General features: G+C 36.3%; 1 protein-coding gene across 1 annotated transcript in view; it reads left to right on the top strand.

Moving 5' to 3' along the window:
• Positions 1-20277, top strand: part of VWA8 (von Willebrand factor A domain containing 8) — a 182055-nt gene that overhangs the window by 126232 nt on the left and 35546 nt on the right. The window contains exons 30-37 of the mRNA XM_017827812.1: positions 3819-3935; positions 4415-4479; positions 4579-4704; positions 5325-5434; positions 7416-7570; positions 9307-9508; positions 15789-15870; positions 17845-18049. Of these exons, the coding sequence (XP_017683301.1) occupies positions 3819-3935; positions 4415-4479; positions 4579-4704; positions 5325-5434; positions 7416-7570; positions 9307-9508; positions 15789-15870; positions 17845-18049 (1062 nt within the window). The remainder of the gene's footprint in view (positions 1-3818; positions 3936-4414; positions 4480-4578; positions 4705-5324; positions 5435-7415; positions 7571-9306; positions 9509-15788; positions 15871-17844; positions 18050-20277) is intronic.

The raw sequence follows: 20277 nt of genomic DNA, 5'->3' as shown, positions 1-20277 counted from the left end.
ATGCCACTTGACAGCTGCTATTTCCTAAATAACATAATACATTAATTAGACAATACCAAAAGCATTTTTTTCCATTTTTTCTTTTAATAAAGGTCTTTGGAGATGAATGCTTCTGACTAATTTATAAAAAAGAACAATTTTAAATGGAAGATAACCTTATTGGAAAAGATGAGATTATGATACTGTGGCTTTTCAAATAAAGTTGTGTAATTTATTTCACAGATGACATCCATCTGGATTCATTAGAGCCCTCCAGTGAAATAAAATAAAAAATCACCATTCCTTCCTGTCCATTTAAATAAAATTTTACTGAAAGCAAACTCCTCAGGGATTTAACTTAATTGCACAAATTGGGTATTTATCTCATTTTAAAGCACATTTACATCTTCTTGGAAGAAAGAGTAAATGATTTTATTTCTCACATTGGCCATTGGTCTCGGTGAGCACAGCCTGTTCTGCTTCTATCTTTTTGTTCAGACTAAAGTGATAGACTTTGAAAGGACTTTTCAGAAATCTCAAGTAACTTCCTTGTAAGATGGGAATTGCATTCATATTTTCGAAGCAGCAATACCCCTGCCCACGTGTACTTCAGGGTGTACTTCTACTTCCTGTTACAGCTTTATGCCCACCACTTACACTTTTTCTTTCTGCACCAGTTAGTTTTAGTGTTCAGAAGAAGAACAAATACAGACTGAAAAGAATTTTGATAACTCTATGCATGATTTTGTATGGGGTTGTAGGAGCAAAATGCACATGGAGAATTGATTTGCCTTAAGTTAACAGCACACTTCCAGGTTTTTTTACACACACTTTACTCTGCTGAAAGGCTGCATCTGGACAAACAGAGTAACCTATAGTCTATGTCAAGGAGCACAACAATGTTCATCCAAGCAGTGTCCTGCCAGCATTCTTTAACTCTGCTTTTATATTTCTTGGTCAGGAAGTGGGGTAGTGAGGGAGGGAAGTGCTTTTCCCTGTCCCGTGTGCTGCTGCAGTTTTGTCAAAGCTCCTTGATAACAAAGGGGTGAGGGAGCCTGTGACACAGAAACTGACACAGAGATCCACCTTGCTCACTACACATAAAAGATGTCAATCATCATTTAAAAGAAGACTTTTTTAACAGTTTTAACTTTTTTAACAGATCTGGCCTGAAGCACGTAATTCCTGAGTATGGAAGTACCTGTAACATACTAGTAGTAACACCTGAAACTTCTAGTTCCCATAATATTCTGATGTATGTCTTCAGGACAAAGGGTGTATTTTTTTCAAAAACTAGTAGATGTTATTTAATTATTTTCTTTTTTTCTGCATATTATGTAAGACTTTCCTTTTCTACAAGCACACAGAAATGTGCTTACGTAGAAATGTATGCATCTTTTTATAGAAAGGGAGAAGACTCATTTTCCATAAGCACAAAGCTTATATCTCTGATTATCTCTACTAGATCTCTATCCCAATTCACTGAAATCTTGAGTACAATAAAGTCTCCCAAATCATCTGAAAGATGCCACTTGCATGAATTAGAACACCAGTAATCTACTTGCATACATTTCCCTTCCTCTGAAGACGTGGAGGTTTGAGCCCCAAACCACAGATTCTTGCACAGACTTTTTTCAATTGAACCTGGTGAACAGTGTGTTAATGTTTGTATCTATGCCTAATATTTACAGTGTCAGGATTGCTACCTGTATGTCACTCAAGGGGTCCTTGAATGACTCTAATAAAAAAGGTGCTACAGGAGGCAAGAAGAGATATGAAGGGATTACCCTGCCAAGCTAAAGATCAGCCTCAGTCTGAAGCTGGCACCTAAGAAGAGTCTGTATTTGCAAGCTTGCTTGCTCAGGACATGAGCAGTGAGGGCAGAAGAGATCAAAACTGACAGTGAGTTTGGGGAGCAAAATACAAAAGGGTTAAAGTGAGTTATTTGTACTGTCCCACTCTGAAAATTCCCCAAGCTCTCCACTCTGTCTGCAAGACTATAAGGAAAAACTTCCCATACCATCAAAATGAATCACAACCCTATTTGATTTAAAGACTTTTTAGAGGAAAATGCTGGCTAAAATAAAAACAGTGGTAAGGAAAGGGAAACTTTGGAGTAACTAAAAATAAAGGCACACCACTTCACAAGATTGGTTATTGCATCTGTCCAGAGCTTGGAATTCCAGACACTGGGGTTGGGAGGTCACCCAAAGGTTACTTTTCTCCCAGTCAAGAACAAACACAGTGGAATTGCACACCAACGTCTTTTCCCAGCCCGCTTGAAGAGTTGCCAAAGCTGCTCTCGGATGTGTTCGCAAGTGACGCAAAAATCTATTCTTAAACACAGACAGAATATACATCAGTCACAGCACAGAAGGAAACCATTAACATCAAAAGGGGTGGGGTAGAGAGGCTTTTTATATTACCAACTTCTCTCATAAATTTAACGCTAAGTGGAAAAATGTAATTGATTCGTATGTGTTCTTTATCTCACGTGGAAGGCTAATGCATTGCCTTGGTACAGCAGTGCTGCTACAGAATAGTATAAATAAAATATAGCAGAAAACCAAAATCCAAAGCAAATGCCCTATTTTTTTTCCTGAACCACATTTATATAATTTTGGTTTGTAATACATAAGCAAACTTCCTTTTTTAGAAATATTGAACTTGAACTGAAATTCCCAAATGCTCCAAATAACTGATAATATTTTAAATGCTTTACCATATTTAGTTTAAAATTCTATCATTATTAAAGTTAACTCTCACAAATAATTCTAGTGAAGGTATGAAGTGTACCCAAAAAGAACAAAACCACGGTGACTCAGATTGTTTGTATTTGTTTTATTTAGGGGAATTTGTGGGAATTTATGTTTTACTTCCTTAACGTCTGTCATGTGTTATTGCACATGTTGTACGTAGACAGTTTACTTTTAGTAAGTTCTTGCAGAACCTAATGTCCTTGCAGACCCTAACATTTCCTTGAATGGCAAACAAAAAATTCAACCCAAGGCTTAATTAACTTGTTCCTTTGTACCTTTTAAATTTCATTTGATGCAGTTAAGGTTGTCCCTGAATGACTGTTCTCTTGAATTCTTAGGTAAACACATTAGGAGCAGCTGGAGTATTTTGCAAAAAGAAATGTTTAAAATGCCCCTGTCATTTGACATGTGTGGACCCTGGGGCATTGAGAAATCTGAAGAAGTTCAAAATTTAGCATACCATATTTTCGTGTGACGTGGAAAATGCACCACTCTGTGCAATACCCCGTCTGCTTTTTATGTCCATTCTGCTGTCCTCCCACAACTGTCCTATCTCTGACACTCTAAGCTGTCTGAGCGTGCAGGTTACAGAAGGATTGTCACACACTGAGATATTTAATAGGCTCCACAGTATCAGAAATATGAAACTGGAGAGAAAGTACTAAGCCATTTCTTCTTCACCAGTTTGTCACCTTCGGTGTTACTGAAGCCATGGGTACATTAGAGAAATGGTAAGAAAACATAAAGTAAAAAGAAATATTTTAGTGACTTGACAGAACAAATTGATGTGTCCCTCACCTGTAACTGATCAGAGCTTGGACATGTAAGCCATACTAGTCTAGTTCCTAGAGGTTATGCAGAAGTGAATGTGAGCCCTCGCATGTACTTAAACCTCTCCAATTCAATTTCTCTATGAACTTTGAAATGAATTAGGAAAATTCAGCTTATGTTTGGCAACAAAATCTAGATTACCTTTTCAAAATGTCCTAAGTTGCTGGAATTGCAAAAGTGCTTCAGATAGAATTGTTGTAGTCTCTTAAATGAGCTTGAGATGTACATGGATCTGCTTTTCATTTACAGAGCAATGTTATATTGTTGCTGGATACAAGCAATGGTGCCCTTCGCCGACTTTTGCTCTTACCAGATGCTCAAGAGTCTCCTAAAAGAACATCATGGTGGGGCAACAAAGAAGAGATGGTGAGGAGTTGCACCTGCCTCTGTTGTACTGTTTTTTTAAAAGCAAAGCTCAGTATTGAAAAACTGTCCCAGGATCATTAAGCTTTTCTGGTATTACAGCCCAAGCATTTAATTGTTTAGTCTTCTGTGTATTTAAATGTCTTACACAGCAAACAGTTATTAATTTTTATGGAATAGTGATATGAAAAATATAAATAAATTGTCTGAAGACATGTATCTTTAAAATATCCCTCTTTGGAGCTAGAACTGGAAATAATGGAACATTTTGTTACAAGGAATTCTGTCCAAAATAATGAACTCAGTTATTATGCAATTATATGACTAGGAACAAGGAAGGCTAGATAGCATTTTGATAGGTAATTAATGCCATGGATTCTTCTAAATAAAGGAAAAAAAATAGTGCACTTTCAGGGGAGTCAGGGAAACTCACTGGGACGATCTAACAAACACTAATTGCTCTATGACATATTTTTATACAGAGCAACTACAAAATGTGCCGAGAGTTTTCACACAAAAACTGGCTGGTGTTCTACAAAGAAGCAGGGTAAGAATAAATTATATCCTTGTATTATATTGATCTATAACAGATTTCCTTGTGTATATCCCTATCTGATTATCCTTCTCTTGGCTTCCAATTTTACAGAAACCACCTTATTGTGCTGGATGTGTTGGAGGGTCAAACTCATACCATCTCCCTTCCGATCAGTCTGAAATCTGTTTTCCTGGCAGCTGAAGACCGCTGGCTCTTGGTGGAAAATGAAACAAATAAGTTAGTTCAACCTGGTTTTCTTAGTGGCATTATTTCTGGTTTGTGTCTTGTTTATGTTCAGGAGTTTCACTCCTGGTCTCAGAGTTGTTTTTTCAGACTGACTGGACTTAAAATTTGGTGTTTAAAATGCAGATTTGCTTGTGGTGAAAGTGCAGGTAGGCTTATAGAGTAGGAAATGAACAGGATATGCCTGCCTCTGAAGGTCTAGACTAGCTTTGATTGTATGCATATTCATACTGATTTTACTGAGGTGGTATTGAACTTCAGAAATAACAATGTTCATGGACCTAGTCTTGGAAATACAGACACATTGTCCAGAGTTGGCACCTACTTCCTTTACTTTCATGATCACGTGGAAGAAATGTTACTGCACTATCTTGTTTTTATAAATGAACAGCAAATGAAAATGTGTAAATAGTTGCCAGCAGACAAATCTGCCAATTGCTGGCTTACCCTTTCCTATCTCACAGATGTTGGTAAATTGTATTTAGTTTTAGCAAAAGGTGTTGATAACCTTGTTTATATAAATGCAGAATGTTTTCACTGTTTCGGAAGATAAAAGTCCTTGTTTAGAGTTACAGGCTTAATCAGGAATTATTATAAATGTGTATCCTTTACAGGAAATTTCTTTTAACCAAGCGTGCCCATATGGAAGCTCAAGACAGTGAGGTTTGCCAGCTGTATGCACTGAGTGAAGAGCCAGCTGAAATGGGATTTGGCCTAACAACAGGTATTGAATGCAAGCTTGACTAGTTCCTTCTTTTTTTTTTTATCATTTCTGTTTGCAGCTGCACAAACAAGGCTTTTTAAAGGTCTGAGTAATTAACCTTCTCTCCAGTTCTCTTTTTGTCCTCCCCTTATCATGTTTGCTTAATAATAACTTTTCACAAGGCATGGCGCATCCCATGCCCAAAGCATCTTTGTTTCATTTAAGCATTTAAGACCCTCAGACATGGACTTTCAGGAAACAGACAAGCATATAGAATGGAAAAGGAAGAAAGATGGCTAGACAGCAATTAGAACAGGAATACAAGGGAACAAATCAGACTGTACTCTGTTGCAGATCTGCTGCACACAGTCAGATGAGCCAACAAACATCTCCCAGCCTCAGAAAAATACAAAAGACCTACTGTTAAAACAGAACAGAAGTCACAGTTTGTGTAGTTCTGTCGATAGTGTGCAGGGGGCCATTGAGGCCATCACACCTGTGGTTGAAAGATAGGGGGAATTTGGTCATTAAAATTCCCAGATGATGCTAGGCATTGAGACATGTCTTAATTACAGAATAAGGCAGAAATCTCCAATGGTCGTAATTCAGACGGGCAAGATCTGTCTGTCTTCAGATCTGATAGCATTTTCAACCCTGAGCATTTGATCATGGGGCACAAAATCTCAGGTGTACTTGGTACATGTGCATCCCACCTAACAGTTTATAGGTTTTGCCACTGTGTCTCAGAGAGGCAGGGGAAACAAACAGAGAAACCACTTTATATCTGTTGAAGAGGGAAAAGGTTTTGTTCTGGTTCTTGTGGCCAGCATAAGTATGAAAAATGAGATTTAACACAGTGTAAACGTGATACAAGCAAATGTTATTGACAAATAACAAATAGGGCTAATTTTACATAAACAGCAACAAAGTGGATACCAAAAACTAACCACAGCCTAAATATCTAGAATCCATTTTATCTCTTGTAAGTTTACTCTACCAACTTATCAAGCGCCATCAGAGCACAGTAGTTTCCTTCCTCTACCTACCTTATTTAGAAAACATTCTAGAGTATCATTCCTCAGATGGATAGAAACATCGTTATAATTTCCAGTCTCAAAGTATTTGTGGACAGTTTTTTACTGCATGCTTTCTGTGCTATTTTAATCCTTTGTTATCTGATTTCTTCTCTTCCAATCCAAAAAGTTATCACATCCCCTCTCCACTTTTTTCCAAAACATTCAGCAAACCCTGAATGTAGCATCTTCAGCCTGTGCTTGTTCTTTGAGACAGAACCTGTGACAGGAGAACCAACAAATGGTAGTACTGCAGACCCAAACCAGTAGCCCATTTATCCTTCAAGGGAGAAAAGACTTTCTCCCACTGCCAGATGAATGAAATAGTCTGCCCATTGAAGTGGAAACAGTGTAAGCTGCAGCACTAAAGATAGCACATTCTGTGTTGATAACGTGAGGCAAGGTAAAAGGCTCTTACAGTTGAAAAGAGTAAAATTTAGTTTTCCTTAGCTTAAAGACGAAGAAAACTAGACCATTATTTAACAGAAATGCATTACAAATATTATTAAAATTTCAAAGATAGCAAGACAGTCACTGAGAAATGCCACATTGACGCTTATCTGTGCAAACCTACATTGGTAGGTTTGCCTTTTGGTACATTTGCATTATAACAATTTTCAATGAGATCACATGCTGTTTTATTCCATAGGCTTCCTGCCTCATTTGCACAGTAGAGGGCAAAATTAAGTGGTATAAGCATCTACAAAGCTAGTAATTAGTGATTTTGAGTACTTAACTTTACAAAACTAAGATTATTTCCTGGCTTCTATTGTGTGGTATAGTATAGTATAATCAGATCTTCTGCTTTTTAGTAATTTTATGCTCAAAGTAATAGCAATGTTCAGTGCTCAGCACTCTTACAGTTAATATTGTTTCCTGTTGCACATCTGGATTTAATGACTTTCATTTTGTTTAATTTCCCTGTTTAGCGTCAGAACTGTGTGTGCCACATGCAGTTTCAAGTGACCAGCTATCTTCAGAAAACCTCAGTGCAGCTGTGGGACAAAAGATCAGCTCCCCCAACAGGATCTTCTCGGATGAACAGAATTATGCTACTATTGTTATTGGTTTCCCAGACCTCTTGGTAAATACTCGGCATTATTATTAAGTGAAGTAATATGATCTTGCTTATTCTTTAACCAGTTAAGTACCTGTTTACCAAATGATATGGAAAAAGAAGGGAATGATAAATTCATGTAGTGTACACCATTTGTTAGGGTAGTCTAATCTAGAGGGATTTCAGTGGAGTTATAAATAATAAGAAATTGGACAACATAATGTCTAGCATAGACAAAATTTGTTGGTGGTGAGGTCTGAACAGTGCTGGCTAGAGGAATATTTTCTAAATCATGTGTTTTTACATTTTTTTAATTAAACATAACAACTGCGAGAAAGGATATCAGTATAATTTTGAACTATTCAGTGTGAACTTTTTTCTCAGTGTGCAGCAGGTAAAGACTAGATTTAAGAAAAAGAAAAAAAGATATAGAAAATGGTAACAAAACCATACAGCCCCTTCAGTATTCAGTAATGTAGTTGAGTGTAAATGCTGCATGTAGGTGTGGTCACTGCTGTGACACAATTAGAAAAGGACCAGAAAGGAAAGTGAAACTTGGCAGTGTGATGACTAGGGTTGTTGAAAGGAGTGGAGGTAAACACAAGGAAAATAAAAGCAGTATGTTTAACTCTTTGAACTTTTTTTCCTAATTGCCACCTAATGATATGTAAAAAAGTAGTTCTTATGGAATAAATAATTGTAAGTCATGTTTGCTTAATAAATTGGGGCAAATTAGAAAATATAAGTGTTAACATACATGAATTTTGGGAAAGCCAAATGACAAAAGAAAATTTGAAATCCCAAAGGATTCAAAAATATGTTTTTGACAATAAGGCATTCCCTGTATTTGCAACTAGCTTTTGAGTTTTCCTTGATCTAGATTTATATGACTAGATTGATTATTCTAGCTATTCATGTTATTTACAATAGATGTGAGTTTATTGCTGGAAAAGGGAGATGGCTTAGAGGAGGGAGTACTAAAGGTGCTACACTCTTCAATACTAACACACCAATACTGATCATGAAGCATCTTGTTCTGCCAGATTTAGACTGAGGCCCCATCTTTCCTCATACATGGTTTTAGATGTCCATGTGAGTGTCGAAGGGGGAGTGCTAAGAGTAAATGTAAGGGTGATGGGGCAAAACTTCGAATTCAGTGTTTAGTGTTAATGGTGTAGGTGTTTAGTATGAGTAAGGTATCTGAGCTCTTATTTGTAGTAGCAGTGCTCAGCTTACTAAACACTGAGGCCTTCAAGATGATTTATTTCTCTAGGCTCTTTTAACCATAGTGGGAGATGGTGGGAGATGAAGGAACTGACTTTCATGTGAACAACTATATTTACGTTTCTGAACCTGGAGCTTTATTGCCTTGCTTTGAATTTACTACTGAAATATCTGTTTGCATTTATCTACATTAGTGGAAACTTAGATTATGGTAACAGTTTGTTACATAGTTTGATTCCAGATTAGGTTATTTCAATGCTTTCTGTTCCTGGTTCAATATGAAAAAAAGGTTCAACTTCAGATCTTCAGAAATTCTTAATGCCTAAAACTCGTGTATATGATTTGTTGGTTTTCATTCCTATAGGAGTTTTTGATACCAAAATAATGCAGGTCTCTTCCTTGTCATGTGGTAACATAAGAAGTAACCACAGTAGCCACATTTGATTTGAAATTAAATAAAGAATGGAATTTATCAAGAAATATTTGTTGCTAGGCTCAATAATGGTAACATTTTCTTCACTAGACTCCTTCTCTTGCAGTCTCCCAGTGAAGTGTATAGCTGGAAAAGAAACTCCTCTCTGAGTCAAAAAAGTGCTTCTCCTTCTGATCCATTTTATTATGGAACCCAGAGGAAAACAGGAGCTGCAAAACAAACCAATTGTGTAACTTTATTGGCTTCTAATCAGATAGTCAGAATTTTAGCACCTGGAGATGTGCCTTTGAAAGACATTTACCCAAAAGGTAAGAGGTTCATGTACTTGTGCTGCAACACACTTGTTTTTTGTTTTGCAAACTGCAATCACTCATTAATTTTTCCAAAACCTTAATCACAGAGCAAATGTTTGAGAAGGATGAGAGTAGTTGCACTTATTTTTAAAATTATTTTGAATCATATTAACATGCTGTATTATGCTTCTGGGAACTAACAGGCTGTCTACACTATGAATATCCCGGTAGATGGGATCGTCCTCTGTCTGCTCTGGAAACCCACTATAAGAATATGATCATTCTAGTTCAGCAATCAGCCTTCACCAGTATTTCCAAGTTCTGCTCAGTGTCACGCAGAGATGCACTGATAAACCTGTCATCTGACTAACTCAGTATTCTATCCCCAGCAGAACTATAGGAGAGGTTATTTTGGGAATGCATGTGAGCCTATCCACTTCTTTGTCTTTCCTTTCATACTTTCTCAATAGTTGCAGTTGTTTTCTTAGGGAAGTTAAAGCCTCAGGCTTTAAATCTCCTTTTATGGACCTGTCGTCCACAAGTTTGTCTGCTCCCTCTTTGAGTTTGTTTGTCTCTATAGCAAACTCACAAGTTCACAATTTTCTGTGATAACTGATCTCCTACTAGGTTTATCAAGTGCCACTTATTCTAGTATTGCAGGTTTGGGTAACAGTTCGGCATTCACCGTAACCATCACCTTCATGACTGTGCCAACTTCACTCACATCTACCTTCTCTCCAAACTGAAGAGATCCAAGCTTTGTAGTTCTTCTCTTGTCCAGGAGAATATTGCGTGAGCAGCATTCACATACAGCAAAACTGTCCTCCATTTATACACTAATAAAGCAGGTGTAGACTAGAGATCTTCAGACCTTTTTGTGCTGCCATGCCAAGCTTTCTGTGATTACTGTAACTTTAGCTTCTTCAGCAAATAACTAAAAATATCCCCGTTACTGCTATATAGCAGCATTTGTGAGTTCTGCATTAGTTACCTCTAAGAATCTCCAGAGAAAGTTTACTATCAAAAGAGAAAACCCCCAAAGTATTTGTATATGGTAGAATGGCAGCGTTTTTTGAATTCATCAGCATGAGAAGCTATTTGTGATTTATTCTCTGTGTGATCTCTCTGTCCCAGAATAAACACTTTATTCCAAATTAACTCCCTTGAACAGAATGGATTATCTAATATGCCTGCCCTCATTTAACAGAGATTAACTTCCCTGTGTAGAGAAATCCTTTTATTTATTACTAAGAGCCAAGTCAAGGATATCAACAAGGTAGAAAACTTAAGTTATCTACATTTACAAAGGAAAGATTACCTTTTAAAAAGATTAAACTTAATAAAATTAGTTAATGTTTGCATCTTGGAACCAATTATACCACTTCAGGCTGTAATCTTCTCATACTTTATAAACTACTGAAGGGTCAGACTGGGTCACTTTTTTTCAGACCTTAACAGAAAAAAAGAGGATCTGACTCTAAAGTGGATGGTTTAAAAATTCAGACAATAAATCTTCTGAGTTTTTGTTAAAATTAATGTATTAATTTGGGAGTGAGAGAGGGATACAGTATTTCCAAATGATAGCTAAAATTGACAGGTATTTCTAAAAGCCTTTTAAATTGCTGAGGTATGTGATATTTTAACATGCTAGATTACTATAGTTAAAAACCAGGGGACATTCTTTGTGAATCCCGGATAACAGTGACCTGAGCATTTTATCAGTCTGAAAATTGACTTCCATCTGACCAAACAGTTTAATTTTTTTTTCCTCAACTATGATGAAATATATTCATGAACAGTGATTGATAGCTTTAAATGTGTAGAAAATTTTATGAGGTTTGTACAGTGCTTTATGGCCATTTAAGTTGAAAAATTTCAGGCCTTGAAGATCATTATCATTGAATTTTCTTTTCTAATTTTTCTTTTCTTTTCTAAATGATGTTTTAATTTATTAATTACAAAAATTGATCTTAACTGAATCATGTTTAATATGACCTTAGTGATACAATTAAATGGGACTTGAGCAAGACTCTAGGTTTTCTATTCCATAGCCATTATTTGGGACTTTTTCAGGACATTTCCATTTATCTGTTAATGACCAGTTTTTTTAGTGAAGGAGGAGCTATGAGGGAAATCCTAGAGAGACCTGTGCTACTGAGCATGTCATGAAAAAAACAGAAAAATGAATTAACACTGAAGTGACGGTGCTGATGTTACTGGTTATTATTCATGGCAGGAAGGATTCACCATGAAGGATTATAGAAGGACTACAATTCCCACTGCAATAGAAACAGCAGATGAAATTCAGTATAGATATAATATACATGAGGGAAGAAAGAGTCCTAATTCTATATCAAAGAAGATGGGGCTTATCAGAACATCTTACAAGCATTATTTTGCTGTCACGATAAATGGTTTCATTAAGATAGCAGTTCAAAGCTCAATAGCAGTTCAAAAAAGTAAATCAAATGTTAAGAATTACTAGGGAAGGAACAAAAAAAACCAAAGAACCTCTTTGTGCTGTTGTGCAAATCCATGTGTCCTTAACACGGTTTAATTTTGTTCTTCCATCTCAAGGTGAGAGAAGGCTGAACCAGAGTAAGTTCAGAAAAAGACAACAAGGAGGAGCAAGTTTGTTGGCCCAAGCATGTTGGGCCAACCCTCCAACATGTGGAGACAAGATCAGGAAAGGGGCAGATGGTAGAGTTCTGTAAAAATGTGTGGCATGGAGATCTGGGAAAATCAACAATTTTGCACTCAGTACCACAGTTAGAGAGCAGCTAATAAAGCTAGTAGGAACTTCGTCAAAACCAACAAGACATGGTTTTTCAGAGAGTAAGGAACCAGCCTGTGAAATCACTTCCCAAAGGATGTTGTGACTGCTGAAACATGGATTTAAAGGAAATCTGGACAAACTCCTGGGAAGTTACTAAATATGTGGATGTAAAAACATAGACACCACATTCAGCTAAAGAAGCCCCTAGATTGGAACTGGTTGGTGACTGAGGAAAATACCATGTGCACTTGTCTGTTCTTACATTTTCCAAGCATCTCTTGGAGACAAAATACTAGATTAGAGGGACCTCGTACTGCCATTGTCGTGGCATGAGTCATAAGTATTTCCAAGTGTAAGAAGGGGAAAACGGAAGAAAAGAGGCATGCATTTATGTGCTCACTTGGAAGGTGAGATATTCAAGTACCAGTCCTTACAGTGCTCATTTGAGATTCTGTGTTTACAACCTTTTCTGCTGGGCTATTGTTTCTTCTGGAGTTTGCCTCTCAGTCTCACTAACTGACAGAATATTTAATTGAATACTCATTTAACTGCTACCCGTAGCTGCTTAACAGTCTTGGTCCCTTAAAATTCAGTGTTGCTTATTCCTGATTGTGCTGCATAATTCATGGGGGCTTTTGGACTTTTGGTGAATTATCGGTTGTTTCTGCATTAGAAAACCTGTAGTTAATTAACTAGGAAAGTTCTATGAGACTTCATTCATAAGTCTTTGTATCCTTCCCTGGGAAATGGTATAGTGAAGGAAAGGCATCCTTCTACATAAAATCAAGTATGTCTCAGTCCCTTGAAATTCTTGCACTGTTGTCTTCTGTTGCCTTTGAGAAGTTGTTTTATATTTTTGCTTTTGTTTCCATATCTATCAGGATTTCATTCTCATCTTCTCGGACAGCTGGTCAGTTCTGGCACACAGCCTTCCATTTCTATTAATAATTTGAAGTACTTGGCCAAACTCTAACATGCTCCAATATGTATTACTGAAGCTGTTCCAGGAACAATAAGCAAAGAAATAATTACTTATGTGTTTTATTGAAACTGTAAACCAGAATGATAGTTATATTTTAAAAGAAGCTATAACAAGTAATAATTTCCCCAAAGACTGCCAAATAGATGTATGGACCTGAAATATAAACTCAGACAAGAGATCATGGCAGAATCCAGCAAATAATAATTAATGTTTATTCTAAAAACAAGACCATAGAGATGAGGGCTACTTGAGAGCAAATATTTACTTGGATTCTCAGCACTTTCTATAGATGAACATAAAATAACATTCTATTACTGAGTACCTTTCTCTGTTAGTGTGACACTAACTGGAACAACATGTAGTGTCACACAAAATGTTACTGGAATAACCTTGATACATCCTCTGGTCCACCTGTTTATATAGGGACAGGATGACACCTGTAGTCTCTTTTTAACTGATGTTTGTCAAACAATTGACCTACTGCAATGCTTCACTCTCCTTGTATACAAAATCTTTTCAGAGTATCCATCTTTTTTTTCTCTAAACACAACTGAATACTTGATGTCACTTTCACTCATTCAGGATGATACTGCTCTTTGTAAGAGTCTTCTCAATAGGATTGGATGTGCTTTTTTAAAAAGTCTCTAGTCAGACAAAAAAAATTCCTTAAATTTGTCCTTATAACCCGTCTGTTCTAACCTGTTTGTCATCCCCAGGACTATCTCATGTCACAGAATCACAGAATGGATAAGATTATCAGGGACCACTGGAGGTCATCTAGTCCAACCTCCCTGATCAAGCAGGGTCCCCTAGAGTACGTTACTTAGGATTGTGTCAGGACAGTTCTTTCCCAGGGAAGGAGACTCCAAAACCTCTCTGGCCATTCAGTTCCAGTTCTCAGTCACTCTCACAGTAAAGAAGTTCTTCCTCAACCTTTCCTCATAAGAGAGGTGCTCCAGTCCTGTAATCATCTTCATAGACCTCCACTGGACTTGCTCAAGGACCTCCATGTCTCCCTTGTACTGAGTAGCCCTTGACTGAACATTGTGTCTATTTTCCTTAAAATTTGATGTTTAGAGTTGTGCATAGCTATTCTTCTCCATCAGGCTTTGGCAAAAGAGGAACTGTACTCGTTCAGCTCCGATGTTCATGCTTCATCGTAAAATTCTTAACTGCAGTTTTAGGGCCTACTCAGCTGTTCCTGTGTAGCATTTAAACATTTGATTGCTCCCTACTCTGTAATACTTTGTCTTTTTGTAATTTAATTTGTTTGATTTGTGTTCTTTCTCTAATTTATTAACTTAATTTTAATCCCTTAGCATTTATCCCATGGTGCTACCCTTTCCAATTCAGTATCAGCCCTTGTTCTAGATCTTCATCAGAATTTTTTTTCTATATATTATATATATGTATATTATTCTCAGTTACTAACAGAAGAGAAAGCACATTTTAGAAGAGTAACAAAATCTAGGGAAAACATTTTTCTAGGCTTTTTTCTTCCTATTTCTGATGTGTTTGATATTTCCATTTTTATGAAGATGAATAAAGTCAACAGATGTGCTACTGTAGGTATGTATACTATAGATATCTAGATACAGTAGATATGCATAAAGTGGTGTTGTGGGTTACTCTATATACTCATTGGATATTAGATCCCCTTATACTGCTGATCTTACTGGTCTTTTCTGTGTGTGCTGTAGGCAAGCTCAACACTTCTGCAGCCACTCTCTCCTTGGTTTCAAGGAGGTTAAAGATACATTGTTTCTGAAGGAAATCTAGACTTGCTTTCATCTTGTGACAATGACATTTTGTACCAATACTGTGCTGAAATTCTGTCTTCTGGTTTATTTTCTGAAAAACTGCCTTGATTTACTCCAGGCAGCTCCTAACTGGAAGCCACTTCTGAGCCCGGGCAAAGTGTACTCATATGTTGGCAAAAACCAATGTAGGCACACACAGAAAAATTCATTTCTGAGGGAAGTACCATATATTAGCTGTATTCATTAAACTGTCCATAAACAGAATATTAAATGCTTGACAGTCTAGGGCTATTATTTAAAATCTTTGGATACTGAAAACCTACCTCCAAAAGGAGTGGTTCAATTTAAGAGAACAGCGTTTAGGTTAATATTACTGAGAAATTTTAAAGTGGAAATCATGAACACAATGTTTTGAAATGTTCCTCAATATGCTTTTAAAGTCAGATATAAAACTGACATTATCTTCAGTGGCAGATAAAAACAGTGAGTTAGGGATTGTGGTAATGCATGATTAGTGCTTTTGTGAGCGGTTATATCTGTGTGTAATTTTGACATTTGCTGTACAAATACATTGTTATTTGTTAACTGTGACTGTTTACTCACTATCATAATAATAAAACAATTCCCTATTTGCAAGTTGTATTCCTGTATTGAATGTGAAAGCTTGTCATTTTCTGACAGGTACTGTATAATGAAATGTTTAAATTTAATCTGCTAAATGCAAATGCAATAACCAGTTAATCATGCAGCAGGAAAATAACGTTTGGTTTTTTTCAGATGTCACTCCTCCACAAGCTGCTGGATACTTGGAAGTAACAGATCTTAACTCAAAGAAAATCAAATACATTGCAATTCCTAGGTAACTGATTTTATTGATTAGAGCAGCCTCTGTCTTAGAGGAAAAGCAAAGAGAATTTAGTGTCCATTATTACATCAGGATAAGCAAATATTTCTTCTGATGTGGAAAGTAAGACTAATTCATACCTTGTGTAAAATTCTGCAAACACTGAATGAAGCATTTTGTTGTCAACATAATTTATCTGTTTACTAGATGGTACCAATGAAAATGTAGCGATTAATTAGTAAATATGAAAAGTACCTTTATATTCTGACTTTCATCCCCTTTGCTCCTTCCTCCTCTTCCATCCATCTACCCTGTTGCATTCTGGTTTGCTGCCTTTATTTTCTTTTCCTTTTTCCCTATCTTTAGGATCTGACAAAGACAGGCAGAATGATCTGGTGGTAGGTGTTAGGAAACTAGGAATCAAGTTAGGTCCAATATAAAGTTCACTTTGAAAATAACTTGAGCTTCTCTACATTTTGGTTCTCCATTTGGAAAGTATACATTCCCTCACAAGTATCGTGTGATACACAAATATCTTGTATGATAAATCAAAATAACCAGACTGTGTGTCTTCTGTTTGGTTTTAACATCTATCTCTCACAACTATAGAGAGTATTTGCAAATGTTTTATAATATAAAGATATATTTTGGTTACAAATTGTCATTTTCCATTGCAATAATAATAAAGGGAATTTTTTTAAAATGGCAATCTCTCAGCTTTGCATATTTAAATAGCCCATGTATTAAACTCACACATCAGGAATTCTATACTTTTTTTTTAATCTATCCATTTGATGATGATTTTTGATAATATTGATTCTGATTTAAAGTAATTCTGGTTCATTAATAATCTGGGGAACATTTTAAATAATAGATCCTTATTTCTGGACTGTTCACCATTTTATAATTGGCCCATTGGCTTACATCTGAGACAGTTATTCAAAAATATAAGACCTTAATATAAAAATAGTAGGGAATCACATTATTTTACACCAGGATTTTATAAGACATTACAGAATTTACAAAGCCATATTTCAACATCATGACCATTAATCTAGCATTAGGATTTAAGCTGTATATGGCAGATCTGAGCAGAAGTCCAAGTTTAAAAATATATTTCAGTAGGAACTGATAAGTAAAGTGAGTTTTCATATATATATATGAATAATTCTGTGTTAAAATATAACAGCCTTTTCTCCTTCTGGTGTAGTTAGCCTGGTCAAATGCTAAGATAACTTTTTTCAGTTGAGTCAGCACATGACAATTTCAGCCATAGGTAGAGGCATATGTGTTGCTCCTTTTTATATTTTTGAAAATTATTAATTGTAGTGTTAGTGTAGGTTGCCAACTCATTATGCCTATCACTAACAGTACTGAAAAATACATAGAGTCTTTCCTACATTACCTGAATTTCCCTTCAGATGGTGTACCTATTGGGCCCTCTGTTTCAGCAGCAAACTTTTGTCAGCAAGGTCACTGTTTAAAACGGTGCTAAGATTCTCTGTGCACAAAGCTGTATTATCATTAAATAAGTGTTTAAATCCTCATTTTATATTAAATCACTAGAGAAAGGTATTACTCTAATTTGATGGAAATGCATTTTCCTCAGTGCCAGGTCATGTCTTCTCCTATTTCTTTTGTAGTTTTATATGCATTTGTAGTTTTTCTATAACATCTTTTTACAATTTTTATATTTTTTTCTAAAGACTGATTATTTTCAGAGAGATTCGATACAGCAATGGGTTAGGCAACATATTCCCTTTCAGCCTGGTCTTTTAAACTGCTTCTTACACTGTCAAGTATCTTTTGGTTATATCCAGTTTCAGTAGGTGGAATGTTTCAGATAAAACAGTGGGTCTGTAGGGCTTAGTTGTAGTCTCTCATGAAATGAGGATGGAATTTCATTTAATTGTCATCTTAACTACATAAATGCTCATTCCCCTTTTAATTGAAACTTCAGGAAAAATCATATTAATTCTTGTTTTTCAGATCACAGTCTCTCTCTCCATATACATCATGGCTCTCTAAGATCTCAGATGCCGATGCCCTTTTGGCACCACTGGGCAAAGTAGGTTTGGTTACTGTGGACATGGGAGGAGGTGTGAGGCTTTGGGAGACTGGGCTGGAAAGCCTCCAGCGGTCACTGCAGGACTGGAGGAACATGATTGGCCAAGAAGATGGTCGTCCTGTGCAGGTAGGAGTTCACAAAGCTGAAGTGAAATACATTTAACAAAATGAGTTGCGCGTCAGTTTTCAGGAGGGAAAGATGTGTTGGAAAACACTGTGAAGTCGAAATACACCGTGAGAAAAGCTGAATAGACTTGTTCACTGAAAAAAAGAGGCATAGTAGCTTAAATTTTAAAACTTTTTGTGACCCCTGTAATTATGGTTACTGACAGACTGTCTTACAGTGTTTGTATTTTTGCCAAATTCCTCTGCAATTAAATGCAAATAAATTCTTTATCTCCTGCTGATTTTTAACTGTAAGTTTCATAATGTAGAATAATGAAATTAATTTTTAAGCAAAGGACATACTTTTCCAGCATTCAGATGCTTGGGAAAAAATATTGTGGTTTTACTTCGAAAAAGAAACTTCAAACCTAGGTGAAAGATACCTTGAGTTCACTAGGCTTTGGCTAGTTTTGATAATTCTCCCAGCAGAAGAGTTGCAAGGATCTTCGTACGCTTGTGTTCTCATGTGGAATGTTTAAGGAGATGCTGAAAACACACCGTGTATACATGTATTCTGTGTGTGCAGGTATTTATGTATACACAAGTGTTAATGTACTGGCTACTATGTATGATTGCAACATAGAGGGAAAATTCAGGACTGTTCAATTGCATCTTTAATTTCTGTTAGTGACTGGAGAAAGTATCACTTCAAACAACTAGAGTGTGCTTTAGGAGGACTTCTCCACTTCACCTAGGAGGATCCTGTCTGCCACAACTAGGAGGATCTCTGTCTACCACTGCAATTATTTCTGTTTCATGAATTTCTGTAACCACTCATAGTAAATTAGGATGGGAAAACAGAATCAGTCTGTTCTAAATTAGATCTCTCTCGGTCTTTGTTTACATGGCGTCTCAAGTGTGAATGAGATGTATTAGGCCAAAATCATCTTCTTTCACTTTCTTTTCCCACTCTTAGCTCTCTTTCTACAAGACGTTCTGCAGTTACAGAGACTTGGACAAGAACTGATGTGTTCTTGTTACTGGACCTCAGCAAATGCCATTCATAAAAGTAATGAGAAAAGGAAACTGTTTCCCAGTAGCACGTTTGTGTTTGACACTTGGTCACTTTACCGGTGCCATTTTTATTGCCAGTGCAGTAGCACTAGCACCATCTTATGGCCAGATAGAGTCGGTTTACCCCAGCCCAGTTTCATCTGATGATCAGGTTGACTAATGGAAATTAAAAGAGCCAGCAGAAAGAGTTAGAGTTTTATTTGTTTTAACAGTTATTTTTCCTTCTTTTTTGTTTTTGGTTTTTTTTTTGGGGGGGAGGGTGTTATTTTTTTTTTATAACTTTACATTTCATTGAACTATATTACTTTACTTTCAATAATAGTCAACTAATTTGTAGAGAATACTGGCTTAGAAAGTACATGTAATCAAAAAATTTAAGTCATTTAACTAGTAATGTCAAGTAACCATTTTAAAGGCGACTAAGAAGTTTCCCCATGGTCACAAAGAAGTTTTCAAGATCCACTGTAGAATTTCTCTCCACTGACAGCCTGCCTCTCTACTAGGCACATTCCAGGGTCAGTCTCCTTTGAGTATCTTTCTTCTTTCCTCTGTCAACACAGGGTACATAGCTCAAAGCAGTGGTTTGTCAGAACTGGAATAGCAGTTTAATTTGTGCTGAAGGGCTGGAACAAAGCCTCCTATGTGATCTTCAGACCTGTGTAATTATAACTAACTTCTGTTTCTCTACTTTTTTACTTTGCTTCAAATGGAAAGATAATGAAACCTAAGAAATTTTGTTTTCAAAGGCATTACAGAGCAATAAGCAGAAAATTAGGTCTTTTATTTTATGTAATCTCCAATAAGATAATAGATATGTAGTTGCTAATTGGATATGAAGGCCTTCACCTTTCCTACTTAATTTTTCAATGGACCTAGATGTAAAAGCAATACTTCATTAAGGCATTCATTCCTGGAAATGAAAAGATCCCGTTAGCTTGAAAAAATATTCATGTAGATTTCCTGTGCAATTAAGCAATTAAGAACTTCAGTGTCTCCTGTTCTAGAGACAATTACTTTGCTAAGAATGCTGCAGCTAAATATTTCTTCATACCTGTTTTTTACAAAATTGGACATACTTTGCAGCCATGTATTGATCTGTTCATTCCAGTGTATGAAAATCATCTCCTTTTTTGTAATGTTTCATGTGCATACTCGTGTTAGGTAACTTGGAGTCTA

This window comes from Lepidothrix coronata, unplaced genomic scaffold (assembly GCF_001604755.1).
Source record: "Lepidothrix coronata isolate B3197 unplaced genomic scaffold, Lepidothrix_coronata-1.0 Scaffold143, whole genome shotgun sequence".
Classification (NCBI taxonomy): Eukaryota; Metazoa; Chordata; class Aves; order Passeriformes; family Pipridae; genus Lepidothrix; species Lepidothrix coronata.
The sequence above is the reverse complement of the archived record's forward strand: the minus strand, read 5'-3'. Positions and strand labels throughout refer to the sequence as shown.